The following is a 26377-nucleotide window of genomic DNA, read 5'->3' as shown; positions in this document are numbered from 1 at the left end:
CACCTCATAGGTGGTGGTGAACGTTTTTAGACGGCTGAGGTGGTGCTGTGTTGAGAGTGTGGGGGTGTGCCGTGGCTCCAAATGCTCCAAAGCATGTAGAAAACCCATTTTTTTCATCACAACGTTGATCTTGTCATCCAGGAGAATCCCTGTCCTACGGAAACTTCTCTCTTCTCTTTAAAGTTTTGCTTAGTGCGTGTCACTTGAAAGGACAACTTGTTTAAAACGGACATCGGAGTTGAGGTATGCAGTGACCTTGGTTCTGATGAGTGAAAAAAAACACTTGGATCAGACCCCACTACAGTGTTTGAGATTGGATTGGGACATCGCTTATTCTCTGGGAATTGTTGCAAGCTTGCTGACTGGTAAACAAAAGATGCTCATTAGATGTGCATTTAGAAAAATGCTACAGAGCATTTCGCAAAGTAATTTGGAGACTTTCTAAAAGCACTCTGGTCTAATGGCTATCTGACATCCCTGTCTTTCCACTCAGCAAACTTCCCACATTATTTCAGCGCTTTAAGTCAGGCCTTGGGAAACATCTTAGTGGAAAACTACGAAGTGCTGAGTCTTTAAAAATGTTTGACAGATGTTTTACTTTTCTAGTCCTTTTTTGCCCGGAACTTCAGCATCTGCCCGTGTTCAACACATCTGGGAATGTTCATATGTTGGTGTTTGTTGCCTCTGATAACATGCATTTATTACTGTCTTTTTGTGGACTATGACAAAAAAACACAAAGTATGTGAATGGTTACGCTGACTGGTGATGCTTGAATAACCGTTGACTGTCTTTTATACTTCATACCAATAAACACCCATGATGAAACGTGCACAGGCAGAATCTTCAAACGGCTATAGACTGTTATGATTGTCCAAACTGGCTAATAAACTCATTCAGCTGTGCACGTATCACGTTGATCTGTCTTCGTGATGAGGGAGGAGCGCCTGTGGCTGTAAACCGAAAACTGCGTGCATTACTAAGCTCCATGTTTACAAGGAAGCTAGAGAAACATATGATTTAGGGTAAATGGCTGCTTTCACCAACACACAATGGGGAAAAGTGGTGACACAGTGCAGGATTGTGGGTCTGTCTCTTTGATTTATGTGACACTCTGTGGTTCTCCTATATTTCTAATTGTGAGGAAACGGTCAGCTGATTTTTCATTATTTTAACAGAATGGGTTATGGGGCTAATGCAAAAGGTTTGCTTGGTTTTTCTTACCAGCTGTAATGCAGTGAGAGGAAGAGAGAATAGAGAAAAAACAGGAAGTAAAATGTACGCAACCTTATTGAAACGCTGACCTTCGTATCAGTCATGTGTGGTTGGAAGTGTGTGAGATGCTAATCATTTCGAGGCAGTTTTAGGCGACTTATTGGTGTAATTGTCAATCGCACAACTCCAAATGGTTCTGTTTACTCACTGTAGAAGTGTGAGTGTGGTTGTCTGTCAGAGTGTGGCGGTTAATTAGGCAGCAGCGTCCTGCATGTGAGTGTTGTATTGTGTGCTGAATGAAAATGCTGACGGAGCTCAAAATAGTCACTCAGGAAGGATGTTTGTGTGAAAATGGAACACACATGGATCATACTGGAGTGTGTGAAGCTTCCTGTTTAGGCCCACTGCTTTGTGTTTGGTCAAAGGAATCGACTGCCTCCCACATAACACACACAGTGCAACTGTTCCCAAACTGGTGTGTGAAGCTTTTTATTTTCTGTGCTTCGGCAGTTACTCCATTTGCCTCTTTCAATGCAGGTACAGAGACGGACACATTCTCTAGTCTGTGTGTCACAATGGCACAATGTGTTCTTAACCAGGTGTCTTCTGTCCTTTCAGTTTTTCTGTGTGTGGGCACGCGCTCGGTAGCAGTTGCCTCGTGCTGTGTCAGCATCAGGCACAACATGGCTGAAAATGCTCATTGATTTTCTGTTGCCTTTGCCTGCTTGCCTCTTATTCTCTGCTGTTCGATATGACAGTTTGCTGCGGCACCTGAAAGAAAACACAGCATTAAATTTACTAACTCAGTGCTGAGCTGGCCTCCTTCAATCACATAAGCAGAGCTGGGCTTACAAGCCAGCGACTATGCTACTGCGGTATGATTGAGATGTCTACTCCTGCTCTGCGTTCCCCTCTACGTTCAGGACTTGATTGCCAGTGGATAATAGAGGAATGTCTGTTATCACTGTCTTATGAAGATGAACCAGTGCTGGCATACAACAACTGCTATCAGATCTAGAGGCTAGCATCTAATTTCTTCAAGTGACAGAAAACTGAAAGAAAATCTAAGCGAATGAGAAACTATCATGTGGAAGAAAGGGCAGCCAGTGAAGCCAGTGGGTATAAGGTCAGAGTTCATCTGCTGCTGTACACTGGTGGCAGATGTTTCGTCTGCTCATCCTGACACTTTGGCTGCAACCCCCAATCCTACTGCACCGAGGCCTGCTGGGATTGGTTGGGATCTGCCCTCCCTTTTCTCAGGTGCTCATGCTTTGATGTAGAAGTAGTGTGTGTTTATGTGCACCCATGGGAATCTGGTTTGTAGATCCAGGTCGCCTCTTGCACTAACATTTTGAAACCCTCAAAACCCACATTTGTCCATGCACAACTCCCACTCGCATGCAAACGCACGCACACACACCCCTGCAGCCTGGTAGTCTTGTTTTTACCTGCTGTGGGTTTTTTTTGCATAATATCAACTGTCGCATTCCATGGAGACAGTTGTTTTTTTGTGAGTTGATGAAGATGAACAGTGTTGTGGTGGAGAAGAAGTTACCACATGCCTGTGTTTGTATATGTGGGTGTGTGGGCATTATGGCTCAAATCTTTTTTTTTTGGATGATTTAATATTGCAACATTGTATATTTTTGAGAAATGAAACAGAGACAACCTTTATTTAGGAAAACATCATCAGATGAAACTTGCTCACACTTTCCATCAGTTTTTGTCCTATCAACCTACATCCAGTGACCCATTGGACCTTTATGTAAAGTGTTGGTCCTTTCTCTATCCTTACCCTCGATCTTTCTGTCTCACTCTCTCATTGTCACTGTAATTGTGTTTGTCACTTGTCATGAAATATGACACTTGTTTTTCGACACACCTCCCATGACCGTCCAAACCTATAATCATGACTTTATGATTACAGCAAATGTGACACGTATCATGTGTGCACGCAGGAGCCTCTCCACCGGACACAGATTTACTGCCAGCGCAGAGAGAGGATGTTTGGATGTGTGTGTGTGTTGCTGAGAAAATCTTTAAAAACGCAGAGATCTATATAAAGCCGAGCAGGACTGAGACAAAGCCCAGTCACATCCTCTGTAAAACAATCAATCGGAGAACAGTTACCCAGCTGCAAATAAATGGAAGAGAGGCAGAAAGTAAGAAAGAAAGAAAGAAAGGAGAGAAAACACAACGGTACAAGGGTTGGATAATGCTCCCAAGGGGCGCTAAAGGAAACAGGTTGTGTTTGAACAGCCCTCTTACTGGCCAGAGTGCAAGAGGAGAAATAGCAAGGGCTCTAACCAAGGAGAGAAAAAAAGAGGGGAGAGAGGAGGAGGGAGCTGGGAAACGGAGGCCTGGTTTTAAAGAGGTATACAGGTGTGAATAAAGCATCTATCAGCTCAGTTCAATATGAATATGCGTATAGTGTGGACTTCTTTTCGCCTTATCTCCGTTTCTTCCTCCCTCCTTCCCCCTTCCATCAGCAGGTTTTATCGGCACGTAGGCACTGTTGGTTGCTAGGGTTACTGAATTGCCCCCATTTTTTTTCTGGGTTTGTGAGGAGCAGAGGGAAATGAGAAAGAATAATGTAGATTTACCTCCCCTGTAGGGCCTGACTAATTAGGTTAGCAGTATACACATACACACCCTTTGGTTCCATTTCGAACCCTCAGACCGTTTTCTTTTTAAGGTCTTCCCTCGGATTGCTATTCTTTTTATTTCCTCTCCTCCAGTCCCATTATTCCTTCTTTTTTTTTATTGCTTTCTTCCTCCTCCATGGTGTCACTGCTATTGCCTCGTCTCCCTCTGGCTGCGGGGTGGTATGCCATGTATGTGTGTGCCATGAGACAAAGTGCTATCCGAGGAGATGAAAATCTGAATTGCTGCTGTTATTTCCTGAAAATGATGTGACCTGTCATTAATATTTGAAGCTTGATATTTCCGTAAGCCTGAGGTGGCTTTTTAAGCTCTGTAAATAAGTAGCAGAGGGTAGGCAGGATGTGCTGGTACCAAGGAGAGAATTTCAGCTTTGTGACAAGCTTTTCTGTGTTGGAACGGTCCAGTCACAGCACACTGGCACTCTCTATTCAGGTTCACACCTCTCTTAATGCTGTTTTAATGAGTCCATTCATCACCTCTTCTCAGCTGAATCTGCATCACTTACACACACACACACACACACACACTCCTGCTTTCTCTTTTCTTCTATATATTCGAGTGCGAGAACACTGTGTTCTCCCCTTGTTGCTATGTGTATGAACCAGTTCTATTTTAGTTGTTCCCAGCATCAGAGCTGCTCTAGTTCAGCCCTCTCCCGTTTTCCCCCAGTATTTCTCGAAGGCTTATTGAGGCTCATTTAAAGTGCTGAGTCCTACCTCAACTTTAAATCCACTTTTACGCAGTTTTCTTTCCCACGGTAAACACACTTGCCTTCCATATCCATAAAAAAAACATGACGCACCCAGAAGGGGAGCATCCCCTTGCTCTCTGATCCTGTGAGCAGAAAACCTCTTCAGTCCCCTGATGTCTCATCACCTCACACCTAAACCAGATGCATAAACTCTACTGAAACCAAAGCACATTACTGTGTTTGGGTGCGTGCACTGCTAACCCTTTTAACCAGTCACATTGAAGTCTCAGCTAGCCGGCTATGCAGGAGCGGGAAGTAGATGTGGAGATTAAACTTCACTCAAAAAGTTTGACTCATCTGTTTTGAACACGTCATTAGAAGAGGCCTCTTTGTGTACAGACAAGGAAAACTCTGTGAACAGACACATGCATGCCAAATTCAACAAAGACTTAGATTCATCTACTGTATCGGTTGACATTATTAGGTTTCAGACTCACCTGTCACAACCTGGTTTGAAAAAACTCATTTGTGTAAACCCATTTCTTAGTGCTATCCCAGACCCTCAATTTTGAGTTTTCTGTTGCCCTTTGAAACAGATTTACTGTACTAAGATTAGCAGTTGAAATATTCCACCTGCTGAATTGGAAGCCCAAGAAGCGAATGCGTCATTTAGCTGATGAACAGATTGTTGCTTTCGTGGTTGTCGGCAGTAAATCTGAAAAAACAAAAACATCTTCGACACCTGGGAATGCTGGTGGATCAGTTTGTGGTATGTGTGATAGACTCCAACTGATTTTGTTGTCAATCAAGACGGTTTGTGTTGGATTAATATCTATTTGTGATATAAAAAAGCATGCATTCACCTTGAACACATTAATCAGAATATGTCTTGATAATGCCCTGTTAAGAATGTGCCTTACAGGGCCTTATAACCGATCACTTTGCTCACTTCCTCTGTCCCAAAGAGAATGTGGACTATTTTTTTGTTTTAAAACCCTAATAGTGTTATCTTTCATTTTTGTATATTGTCTTACATGTTTTTTGTCTTAAATGTTTAATTTCTGTGTTAATTATCTGTATTTATTGATGCTTTTATCTGCTTCTAAGCACATTGAGTTTATGTCTGATGTATGAAATGTGCTATAAAAATAAAGTTCACACATGGCATGAATGAGTGTGGAATGGATAAGGCATCAAATGGAACTGGGCCTACATGTGATGCTATTTTGATACATTTTTTTTTTTTTTAATATGAAAAATGAAACGATCAAGAGGGAGGAACACACAGGCAGTGCATGTGGTGTGCAGGTTTGGGAGGTTTCTGTAAAGTTTACAGGTGATGGCAGATTTCCATGAATGTGATCAAACCGGGTTAAACACACCTTCAAAGGACGCGCGTCGTTTATGTACCGCTCTTCATCTTCATGGCACTGCGTGTTAGAGGGTGTGGTTGGATGCACATTAATGATCTTTTAAATTCCAAGCGGCATTTTTGCTGAACCGACATGCCACTGCTGCACGGTGCTTTGGCTGGTGTGGATGAACCCACCCTGAAAATGGGCTTTACATGTGGTGTACTTTTTTGCTGGAGCTGTCAGAGGCTGGAGGCAGAAACGCATACCTGAGGCCTGATATTTCCGTGGCTGCAGGAACCTGCTATATGTCTCTTGGTGTGAGCCTCACTGAGCGCAGCCACAGTGACTTGTGGTGTGAAGAGCAGAGTTAAATATGCTCTTCACTCATGCGTGTTAAAGTGTCCTTGGGCTGTGGGCTACGTACTACTACTAAACGCGAGAGAAACAGTCTTTGTTGTGTGGGTACACTTTGCCCACTCACTAATCGGGCTCTTTGTGACAATTATGACAACAACTTTGCAGCTAACGTACTAAAGATAATCGCACACAGAGTTACCAGTGACACTTTCCACCTGTACAAAAGCCGTGCAATAAATCATAATTGCCTTGCTACAGATGTTCTTTTCTGTCTGTTATCCTGGAGGCCAGTTGTCTCAGTGGATCTGAATCGACATGCCTCTGAAATTACAGACTTTTTTTTATGTATGTACATATATTTTTTTTTGGGGGGGGGGATAGCTGCTTTGCATAGGTTCCATCTTTCTTCCATCTTTCACTCAATAAAATCAAACAAACTGGATTTTGTTCACTTCATTACCTTACAATTGATACAAATCAGTTGTGTCTTCCATGCGTTTATGTCCATGGAGGCAGGAGCTCTCTCTACAGGTAAAAGCAACATTTCCTTAAATTTTCACTTACTTTCAGGTTGTTTGGTTGTTACAAATCCCAAATCTGTTGGTTAAAAGGACAGCTTGTGACAGTCAAGTCTGTATGTTGTGAAGTGGCCAAGACTGCTGCTTTTTTTTCTTCTTGTGGTTGTTTAAGCAGCATCCTGGGATATCCCACCATATGCCCTGCCCCATACAGTGATCTGCATGCACTCAGGCATGTGTGCAAGTGGCGATTATGCAACCGCAAATTATTTACCAAAGAAAACAACGCCAGAGTCAGATGGTAATCATGAGAGTCTCCTAAAGCGAGAAGTACCTAAAGTGAACTAGATGGCATGGGGAAGTTTAGGGAAGCCTTTAATAGATCAGATTCCAGCAGCATTCAGTCATTACTAAAAACAATTCCTTCAAAGTTGATTAACACTAACATTTGCACAGAGCTTTAGAGCATTTAATTGAGGTTTAAAAATGGATAGAGGCTGTAGGGCCGCACGTTTGGATGTTTTTCTATAGGTGATGCAATAGCACTGTCAAATCTAGTTATTGTCATCGGAAGCGCATTGTCAGTAGTTTGGTGTGGTGACCCCTACCAGGGACTATTGTATTCCTCTATTCAGGCCTGTGATCAATAGGGGAATCTTTTCTGTGAGTGTTTTCTCTCCTTGTGCTCTGAGCCCACAGTAGTGTGTAAAGACCATGTGTCTGCCTGCACTGTGGGATACCCCTCTCAGATTACTGCCTTCGCCCATCCCCAGACCCTCCCTCCGCTACCCTCCTCCCCCTACACATTCCGACTCTGTCCATGTGCTTCCAACAGAGTGAAAATGTGAACATCCTGCTCCTCATGCATGCACACGCACATGCTCATTCCTGTTGTTTAGTGGCCCATACAGGAAAGGGGACTGATAGGTTCTTTCCATACAGATAATACACTGTATGCCACATTATGTCTAAAGGAAGGAAGTGGAAACTGAACTTCTGCCTGAACCTGTGCTGAACTGAAAGTTGAGACTAAGAGGTTCCTCTTGGAAATGAGCAAAGACAAGTCGCCAAGTGTTGGGCTATTGGATATTTTTGACAAAGAGGGGAATAAAGCCCTAAGAGGGGGATGTGCTTTAACACAAAGACCCTTCCCATCAATCACTTCATCACATTTGTGGCATAGCTGTTTGACACAAGCATGTTCTTGTGACCCCCATCACTCTTTTTTTTTCACAGAATCTTGTCTCTCTCTCTCTATGATTTCTTTCAGTCTGAGGGTAGTGTCGGGTGCTAAAGGTTGCTGCCCATGACACATATGCACATACACACAGGCATTGTCTGTGTGTAAAGGTTGCAGTGGGAGGCAGCAGGCTAAGTGACTGAGTGTGAGTGGGGCTCTTGTCATGTGCTGATGGTGTTCTCTCTGAGGAATGTGGCAGAGAGAGTTCCCCAGTCTGGAATGGTGGATTCCGTAGCACTTAGCCAGAGCATGAACATAACCCAATAGGAATCATGTGGTCTTGTTTGTGTTATGTGATTATTGTAATGTCTAGTTAAAAAAACTTTTTTTTTTATCAGCAACCTTTTAAAGACATAATCCCCATGTGCTAGTTAATTGGGGAAATATGTGTTGGGTGTGTCTAATGAAGCAGGTTTTGGAGTTCATTAAGAACTGACCCTTGTTTTCATGCATCGAAGCATCAAACACAGGATCAGAGCAGCCAATAAAACTCATTGCAGAACTAAAGAGGACCATAAACATGTCGTCTGATACAATCTAACTCGAGTCATAAATGCATGTCATCATCCAATTTGCGAAAACACCCTGCACTTAGGTTTCTGCAACATGTCCAGTATGTACATCCGTGGTTCTCTGGGGAATTTTTGATACACCACTGGAAGCCTGTGCGGCAGAAAAGCAGCTTCTGCTAATAACCATGGAAATGGCTTCAAAAAGGTCATTCACAAAAAGCCCCTGTGTAAAGTGTGAATGCAGACAAGACATTTATACACTCGCTTTAAATTCATTGTTGGAAAACTATCAAAAACTATCAAAAGGCTATCAGAAAAGATGTGACGGGGGCAACAACAGACTGTATGAGGTGTATGATTTTAAATAAACACCTTGTGCAACGTCTCACAATTAATTAGGTGAATTGGCAGGAATACAGGGAAGGGTTTACCACTCTGAAAAACCACATGATGAAATAGTTTAATAACTGCAAGTCTTGGGTCTCGATGTAAAGTTCCAAAACATTTTAGGGTTAATTTGATTTACAATATGAGATCATTAAAAGTTTGAGAGAAACTCTGTAGGCGTGTGATAAAGCTAGACGACCAACTCTGAAAGGTCCTGATATTCTGGCCCTAAAAAGGGGGCTGGTTCAATTTTAGAACTTTTTTTTTTCCATTCTGCTGGCCCCAAAAGCCACCATAGACTGTTTCTAAAAGCCGACTGGCATTTAAATCCTGTCCAGACAAGATCTACCAAAGCCATCTGATTTTTGGATGCTAACTGTGGTCATAAACTTAGTTGTTTATGAACAGTGCTGGTCTATGTGAGCTGCTTTCATAGACATTGACTGGTGATTAAAACACTAAATGACAGATAAACTTGCTTGAATTATAAGCTCTATGGTTTGACACTGATTCTTGAACCTAACATCTTTTGAAGCATATTTTGCAATTGTTCTCTTTTAAATTATGTAGACAAGAGGCTTCCTGACTCCTGTTTTTTTTTTTTTTTTTTTTTTTTTTTTTTTTTTTTTTAAATCAAGGCGATCGTCTTAGTTGGTCTTTTTGTTTACTATCCATCCACCCTCGGCCATACGCTTATATTAGAGCTATACCAGCAATATATATACAAATGTAGCACCAGTTTTCCAAGACGAAAGCTGTGCTTTTGCAGTCAAAATGCAAAGAAGTTGGGCGCTGGGTGACTCAGAACTGGGTTGTCAGCTCAACAGTTGATCATACTTTGAAAGATTCCTTAAACTGCAGTTAATGGTTTATGGCCTTTTTCTACGCATGAACAGATATTTTTAAACCTTGGATTTTTCAGGCCCTTTCATCCACATGTTAATGCAGCTTCACATGAATGAAAACAAAGCTTTTGGAAAGCTCATTAATTTTGTTTACATCTTACGGTACGGTGGGTGGCACAATGTGGGGAGTTGGTATAGCGGCCCGCCATAAACCACAAAGAAGAAAAAGAAGAAGGTGCCTGTTAGTTTGGCATGCGCTTTTCAGCACTTCAAATGGGTTTTTGTGTTTTCATGTGGACATTTTTTTTTTTAAACAGTGCTTTGTGGACCGTTTTTGAAAACGAAGAAGGAAAAACCCACAAACAAACCGAAATCCACTAAAGCTTAAGAAAACCAGTCTGGCAGGGATGCTTTTGGGGGAGAAAAACAGCTATTGTATCTCGCCACAACATGGTGACGCTTACTGCTCATTGTTTTCAACTCCTTTTGTTACAGAAAACAGCCAGGAAAGCTTACAGTATGTGTGAGTCAGGTCCCTGGCTGTATCCCTCTCCATTGTGTCCTGCTTTGCTGAAGATGACAATGACAGCCACTGTGCTCTGAATGAAATACATCGCTGACATAGCTCACATTCTACGTGGTCCATATGCACACAGCACAGCTGTCCTCAGCACAGCTTCTACAGCATTGGGGCCGTTTTCAATTCATGAATAATTTTGTTGTTTCTGGTGCAAGAAGCAGAATGTCTCTGATTTCTAACTAGGAGAGGAGCGAGAATCAGGGACTCTTTTTTTTTTTTTTTCTGTGAAGGAGTGAGAAAGGGAGTTCTCCTCTTTATTTAGTAAGAGAGGACTGTACGCTTGATGTCTGGGAGCAAGAGAGTCAGAACAGCAGGACTCTGCCAGATCAAACAGGCTTCCTCTGCGGATAAGAAAGATAGCCAGGCAGGGAGAGAGCTGGGAAGGGATAAAGGAAAGCAAGAAGATGGCTCTTTGTGGTCTTTCAAACTCGAGTGGGTTGTCAGGCAATAGTAACTGCAAATAACCATCTCAATGGTCTAATGTACCTTGTGTCTGACTCCAGATCATCTGTCTGTGTGAGTCGACCTCGGCAAGTTTAGAACAGGTGTGGGCCACATGTCTCCTTTGACCTGCTGTGACTCTTAACCTCTTCCATTCCAGCTACACACTTTCTCTGGGGATCTGCTCACAACCCTCAAGCCTGCTGTCACGGAGGACAGTTACTGTATATTTTCCCGACAGCTCTGCATATCGGAATGTGCATGTTTATTATCCAGAGATTACTCTGTGTGAAAGTGCTCTCGCCTCTCACCCTTCAACTCAAACTCAGCATCAATAATTTAGCTACACATTGCAGAGCACAATGCTCCGCAGACCACTGCCTCATCTCTCTTGCTTGCTGTATTCCTTGTTTTTTTCCTTAGACTGTTACTATACCCCCATTTTGTTTCCTTTCCTCCCTCCTCTGGATTACCAAGTTCTCTCCTTCTCCTTTCATGCTGAAGATTTCAACAAAGCTGATGATTAGTGAAACCGCTCACTTTTTCTCCCTTTCTTTAGGATGTGTGAGTATTTTTTTCCCTCTTTTGCCTCCTTCCTGTTTTTCCTTTATTCCTATTTTTCTATTTCTGGTGTGTCCATTCCCTTTCTTCTTCCACCTCTGGCCTTTTCTTTTTAAATCTTTGGTTTTGAGGGGCCGCAGGGGAGGCTTTGATGGGGAGTTAGGAGGGAAGGGTGTGGCCACCCACACTGCAGTACTCTATTGTGTTGCCCTGATTTCAAAATGTCCTCCTTCTGACAAGCACGTTTAACATCACACATTAAATTAAGCACCCACTCTATGTAGAGTCATCGACTCTTTGTCCTAATCTATTCCTTGGAGAGCCGTGTTCTCTTGGTATCAGGGCTGCCTGTTCCCGTGTACAGATTGCTTTGTTTTCTATCATGTTTGAAGCTCACTGACCAGACTGTAGGCTCCCGTGGTGTCAAAGGTCAGAACGCTGGAGAGAATGAGAAGGACTTAAGTGCTGAACATAGTCCTCGCTTGCTCTCTGCCTGTCAAACACACCGCTACATGTTATAAGGTTTTGCTCCCACCTGGGGTCACTCTCAAATCCGTGGAACAGTATGAGCTATAAACTGCTCTTAGTTCTGTTGGCGCTGTTGATGATCCTTTCCCTGTGCTCCGCTATAGAAGAGGCAGGATTCGAAGCGGACAAAGATCTGCGAAGTTGAAAGATCTAATTTCAACCAATCAGCACTTTTTTTTCAACATGTAGTTTAATCTCCGGAGCCTATGCCATATCATTTTAGAGGACTATGACTGTCTGCCTATGTTGACAAAATTGTCCTTCTAATTTGGCTGCGAGTATTGAAGGCGGATATCTCTGCAAAGGCAAAAAGCGGCCATTAGCTACAGGACCTACGACACTAAATAAACCTATTGACACAAGCATTGAACAACAGCAATGAGATGTGCTCTTATTATTGGAAATTCTTCAGAATGACACCTTTGGTAGAGCATATTGGAGGCAGGACATGTTTAAGAAACTTTTGTTTATATCTTAAGACTATTAGACGAGACTTTGAGCTTGTCTCTGATAACGATGCTTTTACATTGATATCAATACTACATACATTTGTTTCTATCCTCAGTATCTACAAATGAAAGGAAAGCAACATAGGATCGAATAATAAAGAGTACACTGCAGCATTGGCTAATCTACCAGCTCCTCTAAATTCTCTGGACGGTTAAATGTGTGTTCACACATAGGCTAATTTGTATTTTACCCTTACTTTATACTGGGGAGTTGGCACGTCAAAGTATGTCCAGTTCATACATCTGCATGCTCACCTACAGCTCCTTTTGAGTAATGTGTAGGAAATTTCAGGGCTTCAACGTATATTGTCTGTCTTTCTCAAGGTCAAAGCTGAGGTTCATCTACCAATCAGGCACTCAGCAGCTCAATCACATACACATTCCAACAAAAGTTTGTTCTTTGATTAAGGACCGTATGCAGGCCAACTGAGTTGAGTATTGCAACCACTTGCAATTTTTAACCAATATGTCTGTAACTGTAGCGCTATGTCAAGTCTTTGTGGGTTTGAACATGTTTGTGCAGGTACTGGTGGGAAGATGAATTATGATTCATTGAGTCCAGTTTGAATAATACACCCATTAGGTTCATCAGATGTCAAAAACACTGCTCAGCAGGTTTTACACCTTTCGGTTGGATTTTACAGCTCTCGACATGTATCACAGAAGAAATGATTTTTTCCTCTTCCTTGTTGGAGTTATGCAGAAGTTATGACAGTAAATGGTCAAGGGTGATCCAGTTGCAGTGGTCCAACCATCGCAGTTCAGCTGGCTCAGCCAGTGGCCTGTTAGCTGAGGCAGGAGCATGGCTGCTAGTCTGTCCTCAACTGACTGTGGTGACCGTCAGACTGTGAAGATGCTTGTGATGACCCATGAGAGATGGTAACATTTAAGCTGAGGGTGGGTTATAAGTCATGCTTTTTAAGTATGTGTAAGACAGCTAACTGACAGAGCGGTATGTCTCTGTGTGTTTGAGCAACACAAAGCCTGTCGTCCCTGTGTATCAGGGCTTCTTCAGGCTGACCTCGGGTGAGCGTTCCTTATTCTGAAGTGGTTTACAAACACGTCCTCCAAGTGTCCTTTCTTACACATCATCTCTGAGAGTTATGGACGGCAGCAGTCGTTTTGATCAATTCTCATTCTGAGTGCCAATGCTCTAACTTTTACTTTACTGTGAAGATCTGCTCCAGGCTCACTTGGGTCTGCAACCTACTAAATCTGAACAAATTGCCACCCTTATTTCATTTAGCTGCTTGAATTTATGTAAAAAAAAAAAAAAAAAAAAATCATGTTTAAACAGCTCTAACTCTGTCATGAAAAAATCGGAACTACCCCCCTTTGTCTTGCTTTGTCTGTCACAGAATATCAGGCAGTAAAGAAGTGCAAAGAGTGCTGCTGTTTTTACTCTGCTGGCAGCTAACTTTGTAAGTTACCGTCCTTGAGCTCTTTTTTTTTTTATATAGGAACTCTATACTCACGCCCTCTGTGATGCACTGTATTGCCCTAATTCTAAAGTCTGCTTAAGCCATCCATCTGCTACATCAACATAATGAATTAGCATCGCTTAAGGACATAGTTTTGAGTAACTGCTGCATTCTCACATCATAAATTGAGATGTACATGCTGTGCAGGAGTGCTATCTGATTAGAAAAATGTTATTAATAAGTATGTCCTGAGTTTGCCCAACTAGCTTTGCAGAAAATGATTAGTGTAATCTATCTCACTCTCAAATTAAGCCTGTTGAAAATGAATGACCAGACTTGTGCATTTTCTGTAATCTCATTTCCACCTTTATTAATGTGTCAAGAAGTACAAAATATTCATGACTACGCTTTCATGGAGAAGTCAGAACAGAGGGTGGGTTTTAACCTGTGAGTGCAGTCAACTGAACAGTCACCTTACCTTTCATTTCCCCTTTACATCGAGCATCTGTTTTCATCACTTGGAGACTTTATTACAGTAAAAACAGTAAATTTGAGTTGAGCTGTCTAACAATCACCATTCAAGTTACTTAAAAAACATCAATACAGTGAATTCAGCTTTACCTACCTTTACGATGATCTCCCACAGATAGAATTAGAAGCAGTAGAATGTCTTGGAACATTTTCTCACACAGTCCACAGTGCTATTTGTCTTTAGCTTTGATTAGCAGTTCTTGAAAAATACAATTCTAGCTAATGACCGTGATTTGGACAACTGTTCTCCTCCGATTGCTTGTTATACCATCAGAAAGAACAGATGGTGTAAAATAGCCAACTTATTTTTACTGCTCTGGCTGGTCTGCCCTAATGAGAGTAGAATTGTTTTGTTAGGATGAAAGCAACTAAATGTAAAACCAGCTGAGGATGGAAGAATACAGCAGAGAAACGGAATGAGTGTAGCTAAAAGAGTCTTTTTTTTTTTTTTTTTTTTTCAGTCGAGTCTCTTGTGCTGCTCTGTTGCAGCAGGTTGCTCAGTTGAGGTGGGAGTCTCTTCATTCATCTTAGCCCAATTTCTCTCTCTGTTCTACCCCATTGTCCCTGCAGCACTCAGGCAAATGTCCTGCTGGATGTGTGAGCAGGTGGGAATGCCAGTGAGGCTGAATTCAGGTAGCTGACTAAAAGTGATTTTCATTGTATAAAAAAGGCAATTTGTAAACTGCAACAGTCAGACTCTGTTTTAAGTACCACAAGGCTTCTTATTCTAGGAAATGAGTGACCGGTTAGGGTGGGGCTCCAATGTTCTCACAGGTATATTGCAATTTGTCCTTGTGCTCCAAAGGCAAGGTGTCTGCAAATATAGCCAGGCTCCATGGATGTAGACTGCATGCATATATGTTTATCATTGGTGACGGACATTCTCCTCCATTTCTTCTTATTGTCTGTCACTATCGTCAAAAAATTCAATTTGTCACTAAAAACAACAACCTCGGTTAGGCTTTGACAAAGATTCGGATCACGCACTATTGCAGCCTATTTCTTTCACTGAATGGTTGTAAACAACCTCCAATAATAGGTTTTGAACATTTACAGTCTAACAGAGATATTCTTATACCCCCCCCTCCAACACTTTTACAGGATCACCATGACTGCATCCTGGTCTTGGTGATACCCAAAATGATTGAGATTGGTTTAAAGATTGTGTGTGCCCCCCCCCCCCCCCCCCTGTATCTGAAATTATTATGGGCGCAGCCCGACCATTCTTCACTGCTGACACATGGCTGTGGAGATAGGTCTGGCTATTCTGCAACGGTTATTGTGACAGACTGCCGCCTGCATGAAATGGTGGCTATATTTCTTGGCTGACCTGTCATTTCAGCCAATCTTTGGCTCAGCTGGTTTCTCTGCGGCAGTTATGTTGTGCAAGGCCACTTGTTCTTTGTGTACAAACGTGTATACATGCACATTAACACACTGCCAGCATGAGAATGAGTTGTACCTTTTTGAGCAGTGGGTTAGAGGGAGGGGTGAATTGGAGACAGAAAGGAAAGGTGTGATGGCAGTCAGGCTGTGCATTCCTGACTCTCACGCTGTTGTATGAACTTCCACCTCCAACAAAACCTTAGATTTTATAGCTGCACTGTGGGTTTCATCTTTATAGACTCCTTCCTTAATGTCTCTACTGGATATTGTGCACATCCCCTCTTCAGCTATTTCTCAGCCATCACATCCTCTGTTCGAGAAAGTCGCCACTGAGGACAGCGACGATGTGACCTCAATGGGGATGTGCTGATAGTATCGTGTGTTACTGACTGCTGTTCTGGGTCTCACCCTTTGTTTGATGGAACGTATCCCTTTGCTCTCTTCCCCTAGCCTCACTGCCTTCCACTGGCATTTGGATAAGGATCAGCAGCCATCAGCAGATACCGCCTTTAATTCATGTGTCGCTGCACACCCTCTGCTCTCACCCTATCCTCTGTTTCCATCTCTACCATTTTCCTACAGCCATTTTCAGCATGGCACTGGTGTCTCTTGGAATGGCGCGATAAGACTTTGCTGTGCGAGGACGCATAAAGAAGTCGCGTACAAGTTTAGTGTTATTCATCTTTTCCCTTTGGATCTTGTGTGTGCTTACAGTTTGTTGGGTGACTGTTGTTGTCATAGACCACTACTAGGTGACAGAGAGAGGCTGATACAAGCTGCGTTAGGCTTGAAAACACTGATGCATCCTTCAGGTAGGCCTTTACTTGCAGATGCACATACTGAGTGGCTCCCAAGGTCACAAAGAGTCATTGGGGATGACCGGAATAATTCTTACCGAGGCCTGAAAGATGAAGGTAAAAAAAAAAGAGTTTTACTCCATGATAGATGACTAGTCCATTCATTGGTATTCTAGTCTTAACCTGCTAATAAAGATGGGAATGAACCTTCACCCTCCCAATGATGCACATGCACATGAAAGACGTCCACGTCCGTCCATTGCTATTTAAAAGTAGTCTTGGACGATTTTTGTGATGCTCGGGCCTTAGACAGCTCGCTGTCCGAGACTGTCGAGGTTGATTTAACTTAACTGCACACACTGTCAGACAGACCACTCGCGCAGACACACTCACACTCAGCGGGCTTCTTAGCATGCTTGCGTTGTGGATTAGTCAAATCCCCTGACTGTCTGTTAAGCTGATTAATGTGGTTGTTATGCACTGGCCATTCTGAAATACTGGAAAGGATGCAGACATACACTCACAGAGTGGAACAGCTCAGCTTAATATCGCCCGTCTTGATGGCCTGGGATGGTATAACGTCTGTGTGTGTGTGAGATAGTCTGTCTGATACCTATCCATACCTCCTCAGACAGATGGCGTGGATCACTATGCAGTCATGGTTTGTATCCCTGCAGCAAACCCTATGTGTGTATGTGTATACTAGAGCTAGAGAGCAAATGAGATGGAGACAGAGATGAAGCCTGTTGGAACAGACTGAGGTCCAGATGGCCATGTCCAGCAGAGACAGGAAATAGAGGTGACGCCAGGTGGATGGTACCCTCAACGATGAACCACATACACAAGCACAATCAAGGTAGCCTCGAGGCCAATCATCCATCCTTTTCAAGAAAACTAGTCACAAATATTTTATAAGATGATGCATGATCTCATTTAATGTTGAAATGGTTGGCAAATTTAATCATCTGATGTGGTTGGACTTAAAATGATCCCACAACTTACACATTTTATTGGTCATTAGGTAATCCATGAAACCTAAGTGCAGAATGTTTCTTCCTGCATCCTAAATGTGATTTTCTGTAGCTGCAGCAAACACAATCACAAGAGACACTAACTTGATCTTATTGCATTTTTCCACAATAAAAGGTCATTTTACTGGCAAATTTAAACATAAGCCTGAAGATTTTAAATCATGTTGACAGTAAGCATTAGTTGCAACACCAGTTTCATTTGATATTATTTAATTGGAAATCATCGACCTCCGGTTCTGGCAAAAGTGAGACAAACCCCCCTCCCCCAACGCCTTTTTCTAGACTGGGTTAGTAGAGCGCACAGGGGCTGGAAACCAGCTGAAAAGCTTGTTAACTTTTGATAAGGAGTGTTTTCATTATGCATGGAATCCCCAGCCCCCAGTCTCCAACCCTGCAACCCCACCAAATGAGAGAAATTGGAGGACAAGATGGCTGATAAGGCCGGTAGGTATCAGGAGGGTAAATGGTTTGTGATAGAAAAGTGGAGTGTCCTTTTTGGAAAGAGCTAATGATGTGTTGGAAAATTGGCAGAAGAAAAATGGTTGATCATTTTTAGCAGCTGTAACTAATGGTTGTATTGTTTCAGGTATTACGTGCAAGTCGGTTGTCATGGAAGACTGACCTCCTGTTGGTAGCTTAGCGACCCCTAACCTCTGACCTCAGCTCCCAGCTCATGGAGTGCAGGGAAGCCTGACAAGAATCCACATGATTCAGACAGCGGACCACAGATCCCTTACGCCAAAACAGAAATTATTGAGACGCATCTCTCATCTCAAGCTCTCTTTTTACTTAAAAAAAACCCTCTCTCTGTCTAGTAAAGGGTTAATGAATGTATGAACTTACCAGAGAAGTATGGAGTCGTGCAGAGGAATTTACCCCTGCTGAGTACTAACCCCCACAATAACCCCTCCTTTCCCTACTTTTCACCTTCTTTTTATGTTCCGCTCACCCAGCCTCCTCCTCCTCATATGGACAAGCTGCTGGTGATCACCATGCTTGGGGATACATGGCATGACTTTAAACTGTCATGCACTCATTGACTTTTTATTGACGATACCAGGTTTTCAGCACACTTGGTGACAAAAAATTCACGCATAAATGACGCACAAATATATGCATAAATCTACAGTGTGCTCTTCTCTTTGCCCATTTCTTGAAATACTTTTAGCTTTAGCTTGTCTATATGGAAACCTTTTAATTCTCCAAACAGAGAGAGCTCGGACCGCTGTCTACACAGGTTAGACGTGAACTATTCATAAGCACTATACACAACAGAGAAATATGCCTATATTGTAACAATACCCGTTCTCGTCTGATATCTCTTAATTTTATGCAGCCAGATACACTCTTTTGGGATAGTGGCCAGGCGGCTATTTACTAATATTATTTCTAATTGTTCTTAATATGTAATAAATATCAACAAGGAAGTAACTGGCACAGGATCACTTGATCATATGCCTATTATTAACACAATGTCAATTATTCTATTTTTCTATATTAGTTTTTGCCAGGACCAGGGGTTTAAGACAATCCGACTTTGAACTTGTCTTTTAAAGAGGCCTGCGCCTATTTCTTTAAGCCAGGTCTATTCATTATCCATAAGTTTATTCATGATGAAAAGATGTATTTATTGAGGCCAGTATCAGTTCTTTGTTTATTTCATTATCCGTTTCTTACCGGTGCTTCTTGCAGAATGTCTGTGTGATTGTTGCTCCCTCTCTTCATCCTGAAAGCATCCCTCAACCTCTTTTCTCTGTGAAGAAGTTGGGTTCAAAGTGAAATTTCTAGAGTACCAGAAAGTCATCAATAACTTTTCTCTTCTGAAATTTCCCGTTCTTTACTTATTCATACGCAGCCTTTGCTCTGCGAGGCCTTTTCTCTGTTTTCTTTCGGTCTCACTGCCTGCATTGGTCTCCTCTGTTGCACAGCACATTTGCAGCGGTTTGGCTCCAGCTGGGTTTTCCATTTCTACAAGTCACTAAGCTTGTTAACTTGCATCCATGAGACGACACTATTTTTCCTAAGGCTCTGGGTGAGAAAGGAAATGCCAGTATAAGGTTTAATGCCTGTGTGTGTGTATTTGTTTTTAGAGGAAATGTCCAGACCCAAGGAAAAGACTTTGGTTGGAATCTTTCCATTCCTGCAATAGTTTTCCCTCCAACACTTACTGTACTGTAATTCTATCTTTTCCTTTACTCCCCTCTCCACTTGCTTGTGTGCGTGCATGTGTATATATGTGTGTGTGTGTGTGTGTGTGTTCACTGAAGCAGACATGTCTGGAACTAATAGATTCCACCCTGCTAAAGAATCTTATTAGGAAACACTACCTGCAACCTGACATTTCAGTACCTACCCATTCAGCTGTCTGAAAGAAAGAAAGATTAAATCCCACACACACACACACCTTTGGCCCCCTTCAACCTGTAGACCCTCAGCCCAGTTTCTTTCACTCAGTCTTTTCCCTCTTTTCTTGTCTGCTTTCAGGTTCAGATGGTTATATAGGTGAACTCTGTCTGCTGCCTGTTTTTCTTCGGGGGCTTTCATTTGGAGAAATGCACACGCCTAAGTCCAACCCCCCTGCGCCATCCTGCTTCACTCTGTATTACTCAAACACACACGCATGCTTCCTGTAGTTGTTTTAGTAAGACCCCCCCTCTCTCCTGTGTGCTCCCTGCTGGCAATGAACTGGTTGGACGGACTTCCTGTCTCTCTGTCCTCTCTTCCTGTGTGTACAGGCATGAATGGACATATTATTCACACTGACGCTGTGCCCGCCCTCTTACTCACCCTTTACACTACTTTGTGTTTCTTTCTCCTTTTCTTTCTGCTTCTTTCATTCTTCTGAGGACAATAGTATGAGCTCACAGTGGTACAACTACCCCCCCCCCCCCCCTCTCTTCTGTTCCCCCCTTCTCTTTTCCACTACTCTGTAGTCTGTACTGCAGTATCAGCCCCCGGAGCAACAAAGACCAGGCCTTGCTGCATAAACATGGCGCGTGCACGTGCTCACTCACAAAACCACACAGCAGTGCAAAAAGAATGGGGTAATATTGTACCTCGCTTGTAGCTACATCTCCTTGTTGGTTGTCTTTGATTTCCTCTGAGCCTGACTCATTTTGTGGGCACTTGCACCAAGTGTTGGCAGAGAGGGATGTGTTAAAAGGATAATCTCATCTCCATTACAATTTGGTTTCTACTCTGTATAATAACATGTGTTGAGATCTTGGTACCTGATTGCTAGTGTGTAGGCGTAGGATAAAGAAAAACACGATAACTGTTTCTCCAAGCTGTCTAAACAGCTTGGAGAAATTAGAGGAATTATTTTAGAATTGAAGTTCATTTAGAATTTCTTGTTGTTGGTTGCAGTCTTTGGAAAACACAGCACCTGAATTATTAAATAAGCTGAATAACCCTGAATCTAAAACCCTTTTCACAAGTCGGCCGCAGCTTATATGTGACAAAACAACATCCGAGTTAACCCGCCGCAGTACGTCTTTGGTAATCCAGCCAGTATCATGGAATCAGCTAAGTGATGACAGCATTGTTGGTTTGGGCCCGTTTCACCTCTGTTACAAAATGACTCGCTCAGAGACGTATCACAGTTAATCATCATGGACCCCAAGTTAAATATGCAGACATACCATGACTTCATGTACACCAGAACTATCCTTTAAAGCTACAGGATTGTTAAGTCATTGCTAGATTGTTGTTCCTCAGGGGTTTATGCCTTCACACTCCCTCTCCAGTTAGTTCAAGCCTCGTCTCAAACGCTCATCACATCTACTTGCAAACACTTGTCTCATGTGTAGGTGTTTGTGTACTTGCATGTCCCTGCAGTGATAGTATGGTAATTAAGGGTGCGAGGGGCTTCCAGGGCCTGGCTGGATATCTCCCGTCGAAGCCGTTCAGAGTGACAGCTTGAGCTCCATGTCACATTGCTGCGAATGTTTCTGAGTGGTGTGCCTACAATGATTTCAGGTATGACTGGTCTTCTGAGCACTATGTGAAGCATCCAGTGCAACCATCACTCGTGACAGCTACGAGGGGGAAAAAAATAGGCCCCGAAAGCTTTGAATGAATTTGCTGCAAAACTAAATTGAGCTACGAGAAGCCTATTTTTAGCCATTGTGTTTTGCTTTCCAGAGGGTTGATTGTCATGTGACTGGTTGTGTTGCCTTTTTCCAGCATATTTATGTCCTTTTCCAATTTAATTTCCATCTTGAGCGTCCATGTGCATATTCGTATGCTGCGGCATGGCCGAGTCTGGTTTGATCTGAGGCAACCCAGACCAACTGCCTTCAGCCTGATCCCACTCCAAAATGAACAGCAGGCATCATCCATGGTGGTAATGCCATTCTATTGTGGTTATGCTGTCCACATTCATCAGGGTCAGAGTAAGAAAACAAATCAGTAATGAATGATCTGAAGCGGCATGTTTATGTCATGCTAGTTTTCTGATGAACCATGAGTGCACAAACAAACCAACATGTGACTGTTATAACTGGATACAAGTCAGAAAGATGAGACAAATTTTTACAAAAAAAATCAGAAGGAATAGTAAATTAATTCTGCAAAGAAGAAATGAAACATGCTTTAGAGATGCTTAGCTGCTTTTGAATATAGCGACCATCTCCTTTTGCTTTCTGGTTACTGGTTGTGTTGTGGTGTGTGAGCGGGGTGAAAAGTGTGAGGGCAAGGCTCATTCAGACAGAGCCAGACAGCGTTTAGCACAACTGACAGAAGAGTCGAGGGGCTGGGAGGGTGGGAGGGAGGGGAAGTCGAGAGGGGAGCATCGGTAAAGTAGAATCCCAGAGCCAGATTACAAGACCTGCTCTCATCTGCCTGGAAAATGTGACTGGGCTGTCTGGAGGAGGTGGAAGCATCACATTCCAGTTCACCTCCCACTTCATGTCCCACTGTGTGCTTGATTAAGATGATGACCATTACAGCAGGACAAAACTCGAATAAATGTCTGTGCTGATTTATTTATTTTTCATTTACTTCCCTCTCTTGAACATAAGAGAATCTATTTGGATAAAGGTGAAAAACGTCTTTCAGTCTAGCAGCCAATACTAATAACATTCTGTTGTGGAGAGCTCACGATTAGCCATATATTTTGTAAATGGATCATGTCGTCAAACCCACTCTTCATTTTAATGTGAATGTGAGGGTCTCGAGAGAGGCTCCGGGGCTAAGGGCATGCCCTCCCTATCAAATTAATGTTCTCCCCATTAAGCCTGCTTTCTAAACATTAGAAACCCTACGGTTGCTATTTTTTCTCAACATATCCTCCACCCCTGCAGCTGTCTAGCGCATGATTGCCGTATGCTCTCTGTCACCCCCTTGCTCTCCTCAAGTTTTCATTCGAGCTGTTGTGCGTGCTTTGTGTGTTGTTGTCTTGGATGGACTAATTACAAGGCCACCATCTCGAGGTTTTGTGTCACAGCATGAGGAGGCGGGACTCTGACTCACTCTCCAATCATTGACAACACTGCGCAATGAGCAAATTATATACAAACATGCACGCCAACAGACTACGAGAAAATAACACATGTTGTCAAAGCAAATATTCGCACCAGGTCATTAACATTGACACGGACTGTGTGCACGCATTTTGTTTGTGCTTCGGTGCCACAATGCCACAAAAGGACGCCTTTCTGGCCTTTTAATCAGCAAAGAATGACTGAACAGCCACTGGCAAGTGGCACAAAGTTTAGATCTGAGTCTATGAGGGAGGGAAAGAGAGAAAAGGGGGAGGAGCGGGGTGGTCACCGACACATTTAGATATCCCACTTCTCTTTGTGGTAATGAGAAACTGCACTCTCAGCTATTAAACACAAAAGCAGCATCACTGTCGGCTTGACAAGCGACTGACTCTCTGCCTGCCCCAGTGTTTGTGTGTCTGGATGTGAGTGCGAGTGAAGGGAACCCATACTGCTCTGAAGCAAGGATGGAGGCTAAAACCGTCCGATTTCTGTACAGCCAGCGTTGTAAAGGTAGGAGAGCTGCAGTAGACGAGTCATGATCAGGCTGACAGTTGTGTGTGTGTGTATGTGTGTGAGTGTGTTGTTGCTTAACTCTCGAAAGGATGCATGCTAGTCAGCATTGGCAGGCAGCGATGAGAGCATAGCATTAATCTGTCAGCTGTCAGCACTGATTCAGCTTATCACCTTTGTGTGTGTATGTGTATATGCACATGTTGCCGTGCTTTTGGTTTTCCCAGGCTATAGCTGCAGTGGGCAGCAGTCTCCAGAGGATGTTTTTGTAGCCAGTGATTGAATGTGGTTACCAAGTGTGTCTGCACTGAGTGCACTCTATTAATTTGAGGCCAGACTGGAGAGCAGCATGGAGGAGGGAGAGGGGAAGGAGGCAGGAGGAAAATGAAAAGTGATAAGCCAGGATAAATGACTGCCTCTGGAGATGTCTGTGTGAAAGATGATATCTGATCTCACATACACAGATGCGCACTTGCCTGTAAATATGATGACGCACACGCAAACGTAGCCTCACAAACTGTTGGGAGGGGAATTTACTTCACCTAAGACTCCAGGTGTTTCAGTGGAAGATTCTGTCATACATAACTGTAAGGCGCAAAAGGCTGGATTCTTTAATGTCTGACACATTGTTGTTACACGAGTCTGAATAATAGCACTGCATTGCCAACAGTAATACACACCTCTCATTCCCTAGTAGGTTGGATAATTGCACGTTGTAGACAAAGAATACCCTTGACGTTTGAAATTTGGTGAAACAGACATCATCCTTTGTTGTTTTATGGTAATTACACCTGGATTATAGCTACCATAAAAAGGTTAACGGATCATTTCTAATCTTTATCCCTCTTGCTTAAATCATGACAGAGATCCGTGCCCAGCTGGTGGAGCAGCTTAAGTGTCTGGACCAGCAGTGTGAGCTGAGGGTGCAGCTGCTTCAAGACCTGCAGGACTTCTTCAGGAAGAAGGCCGAAATTGAGATGGACTACAGCCGTAACTTGGAGAAGTTGGCTGAGAGGTTCCTCACAAAGACGCGCAGCACCAAGGATCATCTACTCAAGTATGTAACAGTGGCACAGGTTCTTCCCTATGACACCGGGCAGCAGGTTGCAACTCCGAAAGATATGTACACGGAGTTATTGTCAAAAATAGCTTAGACTTAGACTGTTTCCTTATTTAGCATAGTGCTTCAGAGACTGGTGACTTCCTTCCTGAAAAAGAAAAAGGAGGAAGTAGTGGCAGTACGCAAGGAAATGAAACAGAATGACACATGTCATAAAAAGTCTGTGGAATTCTCACTAAAATCTCTCATCTCTTTTCAGTTTGATCCACTAGATGTGACTTTATACATTTAATTTACAGGCTCCTTCTGATTATCTGTGGGGTTCTGTAAGGCTCTGAGTGTGTATGTGTGTGTGTGTCTGAGAGAAAGAGGGAGGGAGAGGGAATCTGTATGTTCTGCCAAAAACGGCCAGGTGGTGATTTTGTGCTCCGACTATTTTGTAGTGTCTTGATGGGAATGGAGCCTTGCCCAAACAGGGATTTTCTTTCACCAAAGATGGTCTTTTTCTTGCTCTGCCTCGTGTGTCTATATTCCTTTCTCACTCCATTAGTGATAAAGGATAAAGAATACACACAAATGCACCTAGCAGCTTGTTTTATTTGGGGGTGGGGGTTTCTTAGGAGAGCAATCTGTTTCCCTGTGCTGGGAGAGGCATTGTACTTATCTAGCTTATCATAAACCACACATACACATAAAATTGACAGAGCTTCTGCAGTTAAATGGAGCCAAAGGTCACTTTCTTGTTAGATTATTGTACCTCTTTGCATGTCACTTTTTTTTTTTCTTCTTTTTTTTTTTTACAGTGTCCTCACACTCTGCCTATGATCCATCATAGCATTGGATGTTTAGATACCTTAAAACAACAGCTGTGGAAGAAGGATTCAGATCCTTTACTTAAGTAAAAGTACCAATATAGTACTGTGAAAATACGTGACTGTAAGTAAAAATCCTTTCATTGAGCTTGTGGAAAATATGCAGGTACTGCTTCCCACTGGCGATGCTACGCAGGCTAGTTTATTTGTTCTAAGTTTTTCTTCACCAGTAAGTCCAAAAGTAGCTTATTAGATATTTCAGACCTTGTCAGTAGCTAACAAAGTGATGGGGTTTCTATAATGTTGGAGTTAATTTGCTGGTAGTCATTTCAGGTAACCAATTAGATGCTCTCCAGTCCAGATATTTGATTTTTTTTCTCTTCATTTTTATTCTCTTTAAAGTAAAACTACTGGTTTGATTTAATCTTAATGACTGATGTGTTAATATAGACAGTAGTTCATTGTTATATCTTTATCTGATGCAACAGTTTGTAGGCAGCATTTTACTGTAGCTGCCAGAGGCGCAAATAATTTAAACCACTTTGTATAGCCTTATTTAGAGTGACTATGAATGTAAGGGGCCATGAGCTGATAAATGGGGGAGGAAGAAAAAGCACAGTTCAGAGAGAATGTGTTTTTACCACATGAAAAATATGAACAGCATTTTCTTTTCTGTTAGATGATGTAAGCTAAAAAGGCTGGAAGCCACTGGAGACTAAGTTTGTTATATTATCCTTTGTGTAAAAGGATATTTCTAAAAGTAACTAGTGACTACCTATCAAATAAATGTAGTGAAGTACAATATGTCCAACTGAAAAGTACTGAAAGTGGAAACGAAAAGTTGCAACTAATAGAAATACTGAGTTGCAAGTAAGTCAAACTTGCACCACAGTACTTTAGTATGTGGACTGAGTTACCCAGAAGGAAAGCTTGTTTGAGCAG

The 26377-nt window shown here is 42.6% G+C and overlaps 1 protein-coding gene across 5 annotated transcripts in view; it reads left to right on the top strand.

The window, feature by feature from the left end:
• Window positions 1–26377, top strand: part of srgap2 (SLIT-ROBO Rho GTPase activating protein 2) — a 52853-nt gene that overhangs the window by 3467 nt on the left and 23009 nt on the right. For all 5 annotated transcript variants that reach the window (XM_072382451.1, XM_072382452.1, XM_072382449.1 and 2 more), the window contains exon 2: window positions 24428–24620. In XM_072382451.1, coding sequence (XP_072238552.1) covers window positions 24428–24620 — 193 coding nt within the window. The remainder of the gene's footprint in view (window positions 1–24427; window positions 24621–26377) is intronic.

This window comes from Leuresthes tenuis, unplaced genomic scaffold, assembly GCF_036924035.1.
Source record: "Leuresthes tenuis unplaced genomic scaffold, fLeuTen1.0.hap1 SCAF_3, whole genome shotgun sequence".
Classification (NCBI taxonomy): Eukaryota; Metazoa; Chordata; class Actinopteri; order Atheriniformes; family Atherinopsidae; genus Leuresthes; species Leuresthes tenuis.
The sequence above is the reverse complement of the archived record's forward strand: the minus strand, read 5'-3'. Positions and strand labels throughout refer to the sequence as shown.